At 44.5% G+C, this 17,099-nt stretch overlaps 1 protein-coding gene across 4 annotated transcripts in view; it reads left to right on the forward strand.

The window, feature by feature from the left end:
• The window catches only part of HRH2 (histamine receptor H2), a 221,692-nt gene extending 216,678 nt beyond the window's left edge, over positions 1-5,014 (forward strand). Inside the window, exon 4 of one of the 4 annotated variants that reach the window (XR_012752737.1) lies at positions 4,419-4,506. Coding sequence is in view for 2 of the 4 variants with exons in the window: in XM_075342303.1 (XP_075198418.1) it covers positions 4,416-4,617 (202 nt within the window). In the remaining 2 variants the exon portion in view is untranslated. Of the gene's footprint in view, positions 1-4,415 lie in introns of all 4 variants that reach the window. The other 3 variants (XR_012752738.1, XM_075342303.1, XM_075342304.1) reach the window with 3 other exon arrangements.
• Positions 5,015-17,099: the final 12,085 nt, after the last annotated feature.

A 17,099-nucleotide genomic window follows, 5' to 3' on the forward strand; every position in this document is an offset into this window, starting at 1 on the left:
ATTGGCGCATCTAATGGATGTGCCACTTCTGGGGCGGCTGCGGCCTGCTATTTTTAGGCTGGGAAGAGTCCAATAACCATGGCTCTTCCCACCCTGAGAATACCAGACCCCAGCTGTCCGCTTCACCTTGGCTGGTGATCTAATTTGGGGGGGACCCCACGTTTTTTTTTTTAAAAAAACGCCTGGGGAGCCCTCCAAATTGATCACCAGCCAAGGTGAAGCTGTCAGCTGTGGTTTCCAGGCTACAGCTGTCTGCTTTACCCTAGCTGGCTATCAAAAATAGGGGGGACCCCACGTTGTTTATTTTAATTATTAATTTTTTGGGGGGCTAAATACAAGGCTAAGCACCCTTTAGTGCCACATGAAAGACACTAAAGGGCACCAGCTTAGAATATGCAGGGGAATGGGACGTTATATTTGTTTGACATCTATCCATTCATCCATGTAGCATTTTAGGCTGTGTGCTCACAATCGGGGTTTGCAACGTTTTGGGCGCAGAGTGTTTTCCCTGCGTCCATAGCGCTGCGTTGTGCAGTAGAAGCACAGTGGAAGGATTTTTAGAAATCCCGTGCCCACTGTGCTTCTTTTCTCCGCAGCATACACTGACGTGTGGCGCAGCTTCCCGAGCCTCAGCATGTCAATTTATGCTGCGGAGATGAGTGTTCTCTGCAGGTAGCATAGAGCTCCACAGCGGCCTGAACCCAAATCCTGGGCATGGGCAGCTGCGTTCTCCCGTGGACAACACTCACATCTCTGCAGGAAGGCTGACACTGTGTACTAGATGCCGTGTCGCTGGATCATGGCCACATAGCCTAAAAGTGAGACATTTGTTGCTACAGCAACATTTTTGTGAAGTACCTGTGGATTCAAAATGCTTACTATACTCCTGAATAAAATCCAGTTTCCAAAATGGGGTCACTTGTGGGGGGCTTTCTGCTGTATAGGGACCCAAGGGGCCCTGCAAATGTGACATGGTGCCCGCAATTTATTTCAACTTTTCCAGAATTCAAATGGTGCTCCTTCCATTCCAAGCCCTCCCATTTATCCAAACAAAGGTTTTTTGCCACATGTGGGGTATCCCTGTGCTCATAAGACATTGGATAACAACCTGTTGGGTCCACGGTTTGTTGTTGTCTCTTGAAAAAGTAAGAAATTTGATGCTGAAGCAACATTTTTGTGAAAAAAATGAAAATTTTCAATATGGCAACCTAAGCTTATCAAATTCTGTGAAGTACTCTTGGATTCAAACTGCTCAATATACACCTAGATAAAAGCCTTGAGGTGTCTTGTTTCCAGAATGGGGTCACTTGTGGGGGACCTCTACTGTTTAGGCACCTCAGGGGCTCTCCAAATGCAACATGGCGTCCGCTATTGATTCCAGCCAATTTTGCAGTCAAATGGCACTCCTTCCCTTCCGAGCCCTGCCATGCACCCAAACAGTTGATTTCCACCACATATAAGGTATCTCCAAACTCAGGAGAAATTGCACAATAAATTTTATGCTGAATTTTTTCCTTTTACACTTGTAAAAAAAAAAAGCTACCTGGTTGAAATAACAATTTTGTGGTAAAAATGTATTTTTTTATTTTCACAGCTCAACATTCTAAACTTCTGTGAAGTACCTGAGGGTTCAGGGTACTCACCATGCATCTAGATAAATTCCTTCTGGGGTCTATTTTCCAAAATGGGGCCACATGTTGGGGAGCTTCACTGTATAGGCACCTCAGGGGCTCTCCAAATGCAACATGGCGTCCGCTATTGATTCCAGCGAATTTTGCAGTCAAATGGCACTCCTTCCCTTCCGAGCCCTGCCATGCGCCCAAACAGTTGATTTCCACCACATATAAGGTATCGCCAAACTCAAGAGAAATTGCATAATAAATGTTATGCTGAATTTTTTCCTTTTACTCTTGTAAAAAAAAAGCTACCTGGTTGAAATAACAATTTTGTGGTAAATTTTTATTTTTTTTTTTTCATGGCTCAACGTTATAAAATTCTCTGAAGCACCTGGGGGTTCAGGGTACTCACCAAAGTTCTAGATAAATTCCTTGAGGGGTCTAGTTTCCAAAATGGGGTCACTTGTGCGGGGTTTCTGCTGTTTAGGTACCTTAGGAGACCTCCAAATGCGACATGGTGCCCGCAATCTTTTTCAGCCAAATTTCCTTTCCAAAATTCAAATATTGTTCCTTCCGTTCCAAGCCCTCCCATTTGTCCAAACAAAGGTTTCAGACCACATATAAGGTATCACCACACTCATAAAAAAGTGGGTAACAAACCTTGAGGTCACATTTTTGGTATTACCTCTTAAAAAAGTGAAAAAATTGATGCTAAAGCAACATTTTTGAGAAAATTATTAAAATTTTCAATATGACAACGTAACGATAACAAAATCTGTGAAGTATCTGTGGATCCAAAATGCTCACTATACCCCTAGATAGAAGCCTTGAGGGGTCTAGTTTCCAAAATGGCATCACTTGTGAGGGGTTTCTTCTGTTTAGGTACCTTAGCGGACCTGTAAATGCAACATGGTGCCCGCAATCTATTTCAGCCAAATTTGCTTTCCAAAATTCAAATATTGCTCCTTCTGTTCCGAGCCCTCCCATTTGTCCAAACAGAGGTTTCTGACCACATGTGGGGTATTGGTGCGTTCATAAGAAAGTGGGTAACAAATTTTGGGGTCCATTTTGTTCTGTTATTTCTTCTAAAAGTGAATACATTTGGGTTAGAGCAACATTTTTAGGTAAAATTTAATTTTTGCTTTTTTTCATTCCACATTGCTTTTGTTCATGTGAAGCACCTGAAGGGTTAATAAACTTCTTGAATGTGGTTTTGAGTACTTTGGGGGGTGCAGTTTTTAGAATTGTGTCACTTTTGGGTATTTTCTGTCACCTAGGCTCCTCAAAGTCACTTTAAATGTGATGTGGTCCCTAAAAAAATGGTTTTGTAAATTTTGATGTAAAAATGAGAAATCGCTGATAAACTTTGAACTCTTCTAACTTCCTAACAAAAAAAAATTTTGTTTCCAAAATTGTGCTGATGTAAAGTAGACAAGTGGGAAATGTTATTTATTAACTATTTTGTGTCACAGAAATCTCTGGTTTAACGGTATAAAAATTCAAAAGTTGAAAATTGTGAAATTTTCTAAATTTTTGCCAAAATTCAATTTTTTTCATAAATAAACGCAAAAAATATTGTCCTAAATTTGATACTAACATGAAGTCCAATATGTGACGAAAAAAAAATCTCAAAATCACCAGGATCCGTTGAAGCGTTCCAGAGTTATAACCTCATGAAGTGACACTGGTCAGAATTGCAAAATTTGGTCTGGTCATTTAGGTGAAAATTAGCTCCGTCACTAAGGGGTTAATGCTCTTATTGAAGGAAGGAGGTTGTTGTCAAAATATTGCGGTACATGACCCTATCCATCTTCCCTTCAATACAGTGCAGTCGTCATGTGCCCTTTGCAGAAAAGCACCCCCAAAGTATGATGTTTCCACCCCCATGTTTCATGGTTGGGATAGTGTTCCTTTGGTTGTAATCACCCTTCTTCTTCCTCCAAACATGGCGAGTGGAGTTGATACCAAAAAGTTCTATTTTGGTCTCAACTGTACATATGACCTTCTCCCATGCCTACTATAGATCATCCAAATGGGCAATGTCAAACTTCAAATGGGCATAGACATATGCTGGCATGAGCAGCGGACCTTGCGTGTCCTGCAGCAATGCCCTGCACATGAGGTAAGAGACAGCTATTCAGGAGAAGTACACTACATTTCTAATGGGAAGTATTAACTATTATTATTTTTAGTAGTAGTATTATTAGTATTATTAGTATTATTATTGTTATTATTATATTTCTACTATATATTAGGATAGGATTTTAGAGATTTAATGTTTTGTTACTATCGCCTTTATTACAGTATGCACTTGTGCTGTCGCATTATTCAAAATTTACTTTCAATTCCAAATGCAGCATATATATATACAGTGTATATGTATATATATATATATATATATATATATATATATATATATATATATATATATATATATATATATATATATATATATATAATATTGTGTCACATAAAGGTATAAAATGAAGGAGGTGGCACAAATGAGCTTTTCATAAACATATACTCATACTTTATGCCAAATTGCTTTAGTATATTATTTGTACTATTATACTGTGTCTATGACATTTGTAAGTTATGGTAAAATCTTTGCATTTTTTAAGTCTTGTGTTACCCATTACCATGCTTGGCCAAACTGTCTATGTAAGAAGTCACTATACTGTTATGATCAGATCCTTAGATGTGATATTTACTCTTTTAAATGGGATGTGGATATATCATGAATAAATGGAAGCTTGCATAGTTCTGTATTCATTTATCTTTCTTTTTTTTATTCTTAAGCAGGATTCATCCTCGCTGGTGTAGCATGTGTTTGGATTACGTGACCTGCAGAGCAAGACTGTGGCTTCTTAAATACCTCCCAAAGCAGAGCATATGGACTTCATTGTTAAAGGAATCTGTGTCTGAAGCGCCAAGTGAGGTGCATGTTCTGCAGCCTTTTTCATCATTGCCATCACAGCTTCAGGACACAGTAAAAAAATAAAAAATCGATGATGTTTTTACTGGTTCAGGAGCAAGGACACTCCACCGGCCTACAACTAGGTCACAAATTCTGGTCGAATAAGCAATCTTTTACAGTTTGTATAATACGAAGAAGACCGTATATATATCAAAAAAATGCAGACTCATAAAAGAAATAACTAAAAATAAAGATGATGGAAAAAATAGAAAACTTTTATCTCTGTATAAACTGTCTGTAAATATGACTAGATAGTTTGTACTGTGAAATACTTTTCAACACTGTGAAGGAAACTCATCACCCATCGTCTCTGCATTAATACCAATGGTTTCAATATGAAGCATTATAACATCTAGTGCAACTGTCTATGACTTGAATGTCATATTAATATGCGCAGAATAAAACCTTTCAGCACTTTGAATTCTTGGCAAAGTATAAATATGATTCCGACATATTTCAACATGTGAATGCAGGTTTTACTTCATCCTTAACAAGGCACCTCTACTGTGGTTTAAAATGTTCCGAATGTTGAGCTAGCCGTATTTTATAAATGCATTACATTCTCCTACTCATGACCATTGTTTCATTATTTTTATATATATTCAATAAATCTGTCAATCTACATATTACCCCTGTATAGAAAATTAAAGGGGTGGTTTACTACTCACCATTACTGCCCACTTCTCTGTAAAACTCATAGGGAAGGCTTTTGTCAAATACCTTGTTCAGCCAATTGTGCCTCTGAGCAGCACTATTGCGGTCCGCTACACCCCATCACATGATCCCCGGGCTCTGTGACCTCTGAGATCCGGTGATGTCACATCAACTTCCAGTTGACCCGACATTACCACAGCCGTCCTCAGTCTCAGTGAGTGACTGGGCTGTGGGCAGAGTTTCACCACTCATCACAGCCCAGCATCAGAGTCCAGTATGCGACCTGTCTCCGTAACTGTAGAGCGCTGCAAGCAGGAGCGATGCTGGGCTGTGATGAGCAATTAAACTCCACCCACAACTCAATCACTCAGGGAGACTGGGGCCTGCTTCGATCATGTTGGGTCAACTGAAAGTTGATGTGACATCACCGGATCTCAGAGGTCATGGAGCCAGGGGGTCAAGTGATGGGGATAAGCAGATCGCAATATCACCGCTCAGAGTCAGAATGTAGTACACAAGGTATTTGACAAAAGCCTTCCCTATGAGTTTTAGAGCAATGTGGCGACTAATTGTGAGAAGTGAACCACCGCTTCAAGGGTGCATGTCCATGATCAGTGTTTGCTGCATTTTGGACGCAGCAAGCTTCAGCTGCATCCAAAATGCTGCGCTGTACAGTACAAGCATAGTGGACGGGATTTCTTGAAATCCTGTGCCCACTGTGCATATTTTTTCCACAGCAAATACTGACCAAACCATTGCATGTCAAATGTTTGCTGCGGAATCCCATGCGTCCTCTGTAGGGAGAACAAAAGCAAGAGACCGCAGCTCTCAGAGCCATGATCGTGGGTACAAGCAGATGTGCTTTCCTGCGTTCTCCTGTGGAGGAGACACGTGGCCCCGCAGGTCAGGACCCGCTGTGTCCAGGATGCAGTGAGTCCTGATCGTGGGCACATATCCTAAGGGATTATAAAAAAATGTTGTCAATACCTGTGTAGTTACAAAAACACTGATTAGGCTTTTAAAGAGTAACAATGTGATCTCTTGACATCAAGGTGTTTTTTCTGATATTAAAGGTCTACACAACAAGAGAAGATGAATGGCTAGATTAGAATTTATTTGTATCATTTTTTCACCTCTTCACTAGTCATCTATTAAACAGCAAAAAGACAGCCAGCCTCAATTTGCTGAATACTCAAAAGGTTTCATAGTTTCATAGTTTTTAAGGTTGAAGGTAGACTTAAGTCCATCAAGTTCAACCTATAGCCTAACAAGTAAAACAACGGCTAACACGGATTCAGTAGAAACATTTTCTTAATGTATTTGTAACTGTTATTACACTTCTTTGATCCAAACACCTCTAAGTTACACTGATGAGCAAAAGGGTTTTGAACTTTTGACTTTCAGGCTTCATATCTCACTCACCATCCACTACAACATCAAATGTGAGATTACCTTCATTCAACCTAATAACACACTGAGCTGTAAGGGAATGTTAGAACAGGTTGTAATTTTAGTATACAGTAAGAAAAAGATTTCTTCACCACCAGGAGCAAAACAGTAACAATTCAGTGACATGAAAAAAATCTGCATAACTAATCATATGCTAAATAGTTGAAAGTCAAATATGTGTATGAGATAGTCAAGATGATTGTCTATAAAATTAAGGAAGTTTCACACTCAAAGCTGTAGTGGATGGTGAGATATGGAGCCTGAAATTCAAAAGTTCAAAACATTGTTACCTTTTTGCTCATCTGTTTAAGTAGGCACAGGAGCAAAAGAAAAACAGAGACAAAGTCAGTGAAACAGTGGTATTTATATCCAGTAAGAACAATGCCATACTATTGCAATTGACAATTTCTCTGTAATGCACAATGTTAGAAATATACAAATAATTTCATAATAATATATGGCTCTGCCACGTTTTCCATCCCAAGCCTGTAAGGCAGACGGCTACAGCCAGAGCTCTCTAACCTGCTCTGTCTGCAATAATAAAAACATACAAATCCTTAACGCTGACCACTACTATTCTAACCGGGAATGCACCTACTCGATATTGGGTCCTTGTGCACCATTTATATCCCTATGGGCTTGCCCTTGAGATTTGTGAATTATTTTATTTTTTTAAATTCTTTATTTATTTAGATTAGTTGGAATCAACATAAACATAATAAACAATCCAAGGGCCTAACGGCCCAACTACATCAAGATAAGTTTAAGATTCCAAATATTGAAAATAGTGAAATAAAAACAAGGTAAACATTAGACCTAATAGAAAGGCAACTAGAATTTAAACAGACTATCAGACGTGATAGCCTAAAGCAGATCAGAAGAGAAAGAAAAAAGAAAAAGGAAGAAGAAAAGACCAGAACAGGGGGTATAGAAGAAAGGGAGGGAAGGTAGGGTAAACAAGGCAAGGCAACACACCGTCTCTCCGAACCCAAGCCAAGCACCACTCCAGACCTACAATGACGCCCCACCATTGGACCCTGCACAATCCCCCACCAGGTCTCGGTACTCCACTGTTTATTGGAAGTCCATCCACTCTCTCCAAGTGGCTCAGAATTTTGTGTAGGAGTCATGCACAGAAGAGGTCAGGTCCTCCATGTGCATAAGTTCACTGGATCTGGCAATCCACTGTGCGACAGTAGGTGGCGCTTGACTTTTCCATCTCTCAGGAATGCATGACCTAGCAGCCATTATAAGGAACTTCCTCAGTGAGGATCTGTAGGTTTTTAAAGGGGTCCCACAGTGATGAAGCAGGAAGGCCGCCAGTCCCAATTCCTCAGTAGTTCTGGACACCTTCCGAATAATATCGGATACTCCCGACCAGAACGGCCGGATCGCCTCGCACTCCCAAAACACATGAAGCAATGTGTCTTCCTCCCTACCACACCTCCAGCAAGTGGGGTCCGCTGACGGAAATATGGCGTGCACCTTGGTTGGCACCCTGTACCATCTAGAGAGCAATTTGTAGCTGGTCTCCTGGAACCTAGAGCTACTGGATGAGCTGTGTGGTAGTGAAAACACCCGCTCCCTCTGGTCAGGAGACAAGGCAATACCAAGGTCCCATGCCCATTGTAGGGTGAAAGAAGCAGGAGGCTGATCAGGGGGGAAGGACAACATTGCGTAGATTACCGAAAGTGAATGACGCACAAGGCCCACTCCCCCACACAGGAGTTCAAACTGGGGAGCAAAAAGCAAGTCCTAGGCGGAAGCTTACTGAAAAAATGTGCGAGTTGCAAACATCACTGTCCAAGCAGAGCTGGGGTCTGTCTAGCAGCCAACATGGATACTGAGGGCCAAACTGCATCGTCCAAAAAGTCCTCCACCCAATCTAACCCATTATGCACCCAGATTTGAAATATGGGGTCCATTTTACTTGGCTCGAAAGAAGGATGGCTCAGGATAGGGGTCATTCTAGAATGGGAGGGGATCAATCCCGCACGAACCGAGGCCGTACCACAATATGTTACTATTGGGCCAATGGTCGGGTGTGCCTTCAACAGCACTGGAACCTCAGAGAGTACCCACGGCAGTTTATTTAACGGTATGGGGGAGAAGGACTGCTCTAACTGCACCCACACCTTCTGCGTACCATTCCTGCACCAATCTACAATTCTGGTAAGGTGTCCTGCCAAGTGATAGAGTCTCACATCAGGCAAGCCGATGCCCCCTCTGTGTTTGGGTCTCGACAGGATTGTTCGTTGTATGCGTGCTGACCTCCCTGCCCATATAAAAGAGGACTGGACCGATTCAAGTGTCTTAAAGAAGGCAGAAGGAATCTTAACTGGGAGCGCTTGTAACACGTACAAGATCCTGGGCAAAATGTTCATTTTGTAGATTTGGCATCTACCAAACCAGGAGAACAGAGTCTTCCCCCATCGGTCACAGTCCCTCCTAATTGAGGCAAGCAAGGTAGGAAAATTATTTTGGTATAGGAGACTGAGGTCACTAGTGAGATGTATCCCCAAGTAGCTGAGAGACTGGGCTGCCCACCTGAAGCTAAAGGACGACTTCAACTCCTCCATCTCCTTTGGACAAAGGTTTATATTCAACACTTCAGACTTTGAGAAGTTAATTTTGAAATTGGACAGTGGTGCGTAGACCTGAAATTCATCAAGTTAGGGAGGGATATTCTGGGCGCGGATACAAAAAAACAAAAGATCATCCGCGTATGCGGCTACTTTATGTATGGTCTGGCGGACCGCTATGCCCAAGATGTCACTATTGGCTCGTATGTGTCTGAGGAAGGGTTCCAGAGTCAGGATGAATATCAATGGGGATAATGGGCACCCTTGGCGAGTGCCGTTTGAGATATTAAATGAGTCCGAGAGGATCCCATTCACCCGTACCCTAGCTGAAGGGGCAACCCCAGACTCCTGAGCGTGGCCTCCATAAATGTACAGTGTCTACTCTGTCAAACGCCTTTTTGGTGTCGGTCGAGAGCAGCATGGACGGAATGCCCCTTAATATAGCCTTATACATTAGGTTGATGGCCTTGATGGTGTTATCGCGTGCCTCGCGCCCCGCCATGAACCCTGCTTGGTCTGGATGGATAATCTTTGGGAGCAAAGGTGCCAATCTGCTTGCAAGAATTTTTGCAAAGAGTTTAGTGTCAACGTTTAAAAGTGAAATTGGGCGAAAGCTACCACATTGTGTTGGGTCCTTTCCCACCTTATGTATTACAGTAATATGTGCCCTTAGAGAGCCCACATTGGGAGTAAAGTTCGCCTGAGCTCTGGAGTTAAAGGCCAGTAGAAGGTGTGGGGTCAGCTTGTCTCTGAGTTTTTTATAATATGTGAGGGGCAGTCCATCAGGGCCCAATGCCTTTCCTGACTTAGAGGATGCTATAGCATCCCACAGCTCTTGGTTTGAAATTGGAAGCTCCAACACTGCCACCTCCGCTTCCGTTAGCTGCGGCATTTTTGCCTTTCTAATATAATCTATAATTTTATTATTCACAGCATTAGTGGACTTTGGAGGACTGCTTGCATCCAAATTATAGAGGGCCGCAAAGAAATTTTTAAAAGTTTCCGCAATTTCCAGGGATGAATGTAACATGGTGTTTTGAGGGGGTAAAGAGTAGTGATGAGCGAGTACTAAAAAGCTCGGGTGCTCGAAGCTCGGGCCGAGCCTCCCAAGATACTCGTGTACTCGGCCCGAGCACCGAGCCCAATGTTATCCTATGGGAGACCCGAGTATTTTTGTGAAATGACCCCCCGGCAGCATGTAGAAACCCTAAAAATGTCACAAAAGTCTCAGAAGAGTGCTCAAATGACATGGCATCAGCATGGGGAAGACCCCTTGAAGCATTTATCACTCAAAAGTCACAGATGTGAACAATTTTGTCCGAGTTTTACGCCATTTTTACGGACTCACCAGAAAACCTTCCAAAATGACACCAAAATGAATTTTCATGGCGGAAATGTTAAGGGCACATACCCAATAGTGAGATAGAGCTGGTGTATGTTACTTTTTGAGATTAATACATGAAAGATTTTACATGAAAACCTTGTGTGGCACTCCGATGTCCAAAACGCACGTTTTGTGCTTTTTACTAGCGATGTCGGTCATTTTTTTTTTTTTATTCTATCTCCCTCAGTCCGTCGGTCTGTCTCTCTCTGTCTTGTCTGTCCCCCTCTCACAGTCTGTCGGTCAGTTCCCCCCCCTCTCTCTTACTTACCGTTCCCCGATCACTGCCGCGGCGCTGCACAGCTGTTCAAACTCCGGTGGCTTTTCCTCTTTTGAAAAAGCCGGCCGCTCATTAAACAATCTCCTATTCCCTGCTTTCCTGCTTTTCGGCGCTTATGATTGGTTGCAGTGAGACACGCTCCCACACTGAGTGACAGCTGTCTCACTGCACCCAATCACAGCAGCCGGTGTGTGTATACTGTGCAGTGAAATAAATAATTAAATAATTAAAAAAAACGGCGTGCGGTCCCCCCAATTTTAATACCAGCCAGATAAAGCCATACGGCTGAAGGCTGGTATTCTCAGGATGGGGAGCTCCACGTTATGGGGAGCCCCCCACCCTAACAATATCAGTCAGCAGCCGCCCAGAATTGCCGCATACATTATATGCGACAGTTCTGGGGCTGTACCCGGCTCTTCCCGATTTGCCCTGGTGCTTTGGCAAATCGGGGTAATAAGGAGTTAATGGCAGCCCATAGCTGCCACTAAATCCTAGATTAATCATGTCAGGCGTCTATGAGACACCCTCCATGATTAATCTGTAAGTTACAGTAAATAAACACACACACCCGAAAAATCCTTTATTAGAAATAAAAAACACAAACATATACCCTGGTTCACCACTTTAATCAGCCCCAAAAAGCCCTCCATGTCCGCCGGAATCCAGGATGCTCCAGCGTCGCATCCTGCGCTGCTGCATAGAGGTGACCGGAGCTGCAGAAGACACCGCCGCTCCGGTCACTTCCACGCAGCAAATGAGGTGAGTAGCGCGATCAGCTGAGCTGTCACTGAGGTTACCCGCCGTCACTGGATCCAGTGACAGCGGGTAACCTCAGTGACAGCTCAGCTGATCGCACGGCTGTCTTCATTAGCTGCGTGGAGGTGACCGGAGCGGCGGTGTCTTCTGCAGCTCCTGTCACTTCCATGCAGCAGAGCTGGACGCGACGCCGGAGTCCGTGGAGTACGCCGGACATGGAGGGTTTGTCGGGGTTAATAAATTGGTAATGAGGGACTTTGTTAGTGTTTTTTATTTCTAATAAAGGATTTTTCGGGTGTGTGTGTTTTTTAACTGTAATTTACAGATTAATCATGGAAGGAATCTCGGGGAGACGCCTGACATGATTAATCTAGGACTTATTGGCAGCTATGGGCTGCCATTAACTCCTTATTACCCCGATTTGCCAACGCACTAGGGTAAATCGGGAAGAGCCGGGTACAGCCCCAGAACTGTCGCATATAATGTATGCGGCAATTCTGGGCAGCTGCTGACTGATATTGTTAGGGTGGGGGGCTCCCCATAACGTGGGGCTCCCCATCCTGAGAATACCAGCCTTCAGCTGTATGGCTTTATCTGGCTGGTATTAAAATTGGGGGAACCGCACGCCGTTTTTTTTAATTATTTATTTATTTATTTTACTGCACAGTATAGACCCGCCCACCGGCTGCTGTGATTGGGTGCAGTGTGACACCTGTCACTCAGCGTGGGGGCGTGTCTCACTGCAACCAATCATAGGCGCCTGTGGGCGTGGAAAGCAGGGAATATGAGATGGCTGTGTACAGAGCACAGCGCGCCGGCCGGTATAAAGGCTCGGTCACGCTGTGCAGGCCGGCCAATCACTGCAATTCCACAACTAACAGGGCTGTGGCATTGCAGTGGTCTGCCAGCCAATCCCTGCATGAGGGCTGGCTCTCAAAAGAGCGCCAACATGCAGGGATGAAGACCACGAGTAAAGCACGAGTATTGCAAAATTACTCGGTACCCGCCGAGTAGCCCGAGTACAGTGATACTCGTGCGAGTACCGAGTAGTAACAAGCATACTCGCTCATCACTAGTAAAGAGGCGATTTTAGAGACGAAGGTCGACGCTTGTTGCTGTCTAAGGGCTCTTGCTAACGTCTTACTGCATTTATTTCCGTATTCATAGAAATGTCGACGACAACGAGCCAAAACCCCCTTCGCCTTAGAGTTAAGCATTTTCTGTAAATCATCCCGGACTTTAAAGAGTGCTCCGCCCAATTCCGTCGAGGGTAATTGTTTGTGTCGGGTCTCTAACTCCTTCAGCCACGCCAGAAGCGTAGATATCTCTAGTTCCCTTTCCCTCTTCAGTTTTGCCGCCTGTTGAATAAATATGCCACTAATGACACACTTATGGGCCTCCCAAACTGATGTTGGGGGAGTATCCTCCTGGGTATTCAGGGCAAAATACTCTGTCAGGGAAGTATTTATCACATTTAAAACTTCAGGATTATCCAAAAGGGACGTGTTCAACCTCCACTGCCACTGATTCCGTATGGGAGATTGCAATAGTATCGTAACCGTGCAGAGAGCATGGTCTGAGAATGTTATATTCTCTATTTGGGCCTGGGACACCCTGGCAAGTTCACTATGCTTAATAAAAAGATAGTCAAGTCTGGAATATACTCCATGAGCTGTTGAATAAAACGAGTAGTCCCTAACGGACGGATGAAGAAGCCTCCACGTATCCAAAAGTTGATAATCATGTAGCATGCTCCTAAGCTTGCGTAAGGCAGACAATGAATGTGCAGAAGAGCCCGAAGAGGTATCCTGGGCCAGATTCAAAGCTATATTAAAATCTCCCCCCACAATGAGTGTACCCTCCACAAAATCCTCCATAGTTTCCAGGAAGCCCGCTAATGTAATTTGGCCCACATTAGGTAAGTATATTGAGGCTAAAGTGTATATGTGCGAGGCAATCCTACCCTTTACCAAGAGCAACCGTCCCGCGTCATCACTCCGAGAATCCAGGTACTCCCAAGAGATGGAACGAGAGATGAGAATGCTAGTCCCACAGGACTTCGAGCTAGGAGAGAAGCTGTGGTATACCTCGGGAAAACAACGGTTCGACATCTTGAAAGGCTTGCACTTGCACATATGCGTTTCCTGTAAAAAAGCAATTTGAAAGTGAGCCCTTCTTAACATGTTAACTAAAATGGATCTCTTGCCTGGACTATGTAATCCCTTAACATTAATAGTTCCACATTTCACATCGGCGGTCACCGGTTCGTGCATGACCACCTGTCTGGGTGGAGATGCCCCCCTGCAATCAAAGGACGGGAAAGGGGAGGTTAGGTCTGTAAGACGAAAGGGGGAAAAGAGGTTTGAAAGTCTGAGACAGAAAGATCTAGACAAGGAGAAAGAAAAAAGAAGAACGAAATCAGAATACAAGTATACAATTCTAAACGGTCTCAAACGTTTGAGACCTGGTGTTCTCGGAAGTGAGAACACCCGTCGGGGTATGGGGAAAACCAGGGGTCAAAGCCATTCAGACTCCAGGGATAAATGAGAATATACAATGTGCTAAATCTATCAACTCACATCTCACCTCTCCGCTTGATGGCGTCGAGGTGAGAGGCACTTAACTTAAGTTATGTTAACTAATTAAACTCAAGGTCAAATATGAAAAGACTTGTACAATAATACTAGATGTATTAAGTCCATCTGCAAAGGGATAAGCGGACGTATCTTGCGCAAAAGAAAAATGTCCGTCAGACACTCCCTCCAGCCATGAAGTCTGAAGAATTGCGCATTTCCCCCCGCCCCCTCTGCTCCATCAGACAAGACAAAGGCATCCTGTCAGAAACATGTCCATCAATCTGGATTTCCAAGAGTGGGCCCCCCAGCTTTCACGGACTCCCATGGACCTCCTCATGGCCCCCGAGATGTACGACTGCCTCTTCTCTTTCTTTGAGGTAGGCCGGGAGGTCTGTCCAGCTGCAACCAGTTGGGGATTTCGACTGCAGGAATGTCCAGAAAATGAAAAAGACCCTCCAAGTCCTCTGGATGTTTCAGGAGGAACTGCGCTTCGTTGTGACGAACAATAAGATGAAATGGATGGCCCCATCTGTAGGAGGCTCCTTTCTCCTTAATTCTTTGGAGCACTGGCATAAGCTGACGTCTCACATAAAGGGTTCGAGCAGAGACGTCTGGGAAGAGCTTTGTTTCTGACCCCTCATACGAGACAGTCCCACGGGTCCAGGCGTGCCTCAAGATGGCTTCCTTATCCGTGTAATAGTGTAATCTGCACAGAACATCTCGTGGTACTCTGTCGATCATGTATGAATTGTCCTCCGGGTTTCCAGTGATCTTGTTGAAATTTGAGATGACTGACTTTGAAAGGGAAGCTGATGAAATATTCTCTGGAAGGCCTTTCAGACGGATATTATTCTGCCTCCCTCTGTTTTCCTGGTCATCCAGCAGGATGGAGATGTTTTGTACATGCATTTCAGACCTGGAGAGATCTCGTTACAACATGGTAACCCTTTCAGAAAGAACAGACACTGCCTCCTCTATCCTGGCAGTGCGGGTGTTAAGCTGGTCAATATCCCCTTTAACAATAGAGATTGCTCTTTCATGTGCAGCCTCCATCCTGGTCACAAGGCAGTCCAGATCATTTTTAGTGGGAAGAGCTGCCAGTAGTTGTAAAATATGGTCTGCATCTGCTGAGGACATCCCAGGGTTAATGCCTTGCAGGGCCTTTCCTCCCTCTTGCATTCCACTTGTAGCAGGAGTCTGTCTCCTAGGGATACCTTCTGGGGTGGTATGCTCTCCCAAGGGGCCTGCACTCCCTGTGTTCCCAGGGTGGGCATTCTGGCTACAAGAATCTCCCCTCAGCGATCCATAGCAGCCCTCCATACCTTGCACTGTCAGGGGGGACCGGAGCTCACCGCTGCCATTCTCCTGCATAGCTCCCACATCAGCACACACTCTTTCTGCCTCAGGACTCGCCTGTGTCTGGAGCAAGTGCTGTACTCTGACACCCGACTGCACAGGCCTGGGCATTGGTGAAGGCCTCCCACCTTTGAAAAGGCGATCCGCGGCTACACTGCTGCTCCGTGAGGTAGGGATCGTGCCCTGCGTCCCCCCTGTCTTCCTCCTGGACATATTCTGCCACCGCTGCTGCTGCAGATTTAGCAGATAAATTGCACCTGGTCTGAGGAGCTCCTCTAAGGAATCACGTCCTCACACCACCATGGCCAAGCCACGCCCCCCCCGTGAATTATTTTATTAATTATCATTTAAATATATGCTAAAAAATAGTGGTATACAACAGATTGTCTGTAATCAACAGTACATAAATCAATTTAAAAAGTATACAAGAAATCTCACATTGACAGGTAGCAAATAATTAAACAATCAGAAGGTCAATAGCCAAGCAGTATTTTTTAATAATTGAATTATACAAACATTAAATGGCAGACTGAATGTAGTTGATATTTCAAATACCTAAAGTCATGTGGTAGAGATATTAAGGAAAAGCTGTAAGTAAAGGGAACAGACATGTTGGTAGATTACCTGGAAGGCGTAACCTCACGCCTCAATGCACGTTTCACCCTGCTTCTTCAAGGTGCGTTTGTGACACGCCCGCCCCAGGGCCATGGGTACTGGGAACCGGGTCAGACTAGTCCGGCGATGTCATCGGTGGCAAGGGTCCGGCTCCGTGACCCTGGTGGCGTCTCAATAATAAAGGGGGTGATGATGATGAGAGTTATATTTTTAATAAGATGAAATTTGTGATGTCACCTATGGTTTTTGCGGCTATGAGGCTGCGGCTGCTAGACAGGACTCCTGGGGCTGGTGTTGTGGCAGCTGAGGTGTTTCTGCTCCCCACAGGTGGAGCCGGACCCCCGGGAAACTGTTAGGAAGGTCTCTGATGGAAATGGATGAGGTGCAGAAAGAAGCAGATGACACGAGGCTTTGCAGTCAAGATGTTTTACTCACGGTCTGCTCCAAAACTGCATCTGACCGGTTTCCCCGTGGTGTGCCTGGATTCACTGCTGTGGGCCTCCACCAATCCCGAACAGGTCAAGGGTCAGTACTGGTGCACCCCTCAATGTGCCTTTCCTGGCCGTCTCTTTAGCACTGACCTTCGCTGGACTGTTCTGCGCCTCTGCCACCGAACCCTGTCTAAAGGGGGGCTGACCGTGGTACTTTTTAAGCCTCCCTTGGAGAGGATGGTTTGTGGCCTTGGTTGCCTACAGCAATCACCCGGGCCGTCGCATTGCTAAAAGAAGTGTTTCTCTTCCTCTTGCCTGGGGACCGTCCCCGTTATTGCAGCCAGATTCTTCAACCCTGGTGTTTTTGGTGGAACAAGCCCACGGAGGCCTTTCGCACATCTGTGGCACTGTGGAACTTCTTCTCTC

This window comes from Anomaloglossus baeobatrachus, chromosome 4 (genome assembly GCF_048569485.1).
Source record: "Anomaloglossus baeobatrachus isolate aAnoBae1 chromosome 4, aAnoBae1.hap1, whole genome shotgun sequence".
Classification (NCBI taxonomy): Eukaryota; Metazoa; Chordata; class Amphibia; order Anura; family Aromobatidae; genus Anomaloglossus; species Anomaloglossus baeobatrachus.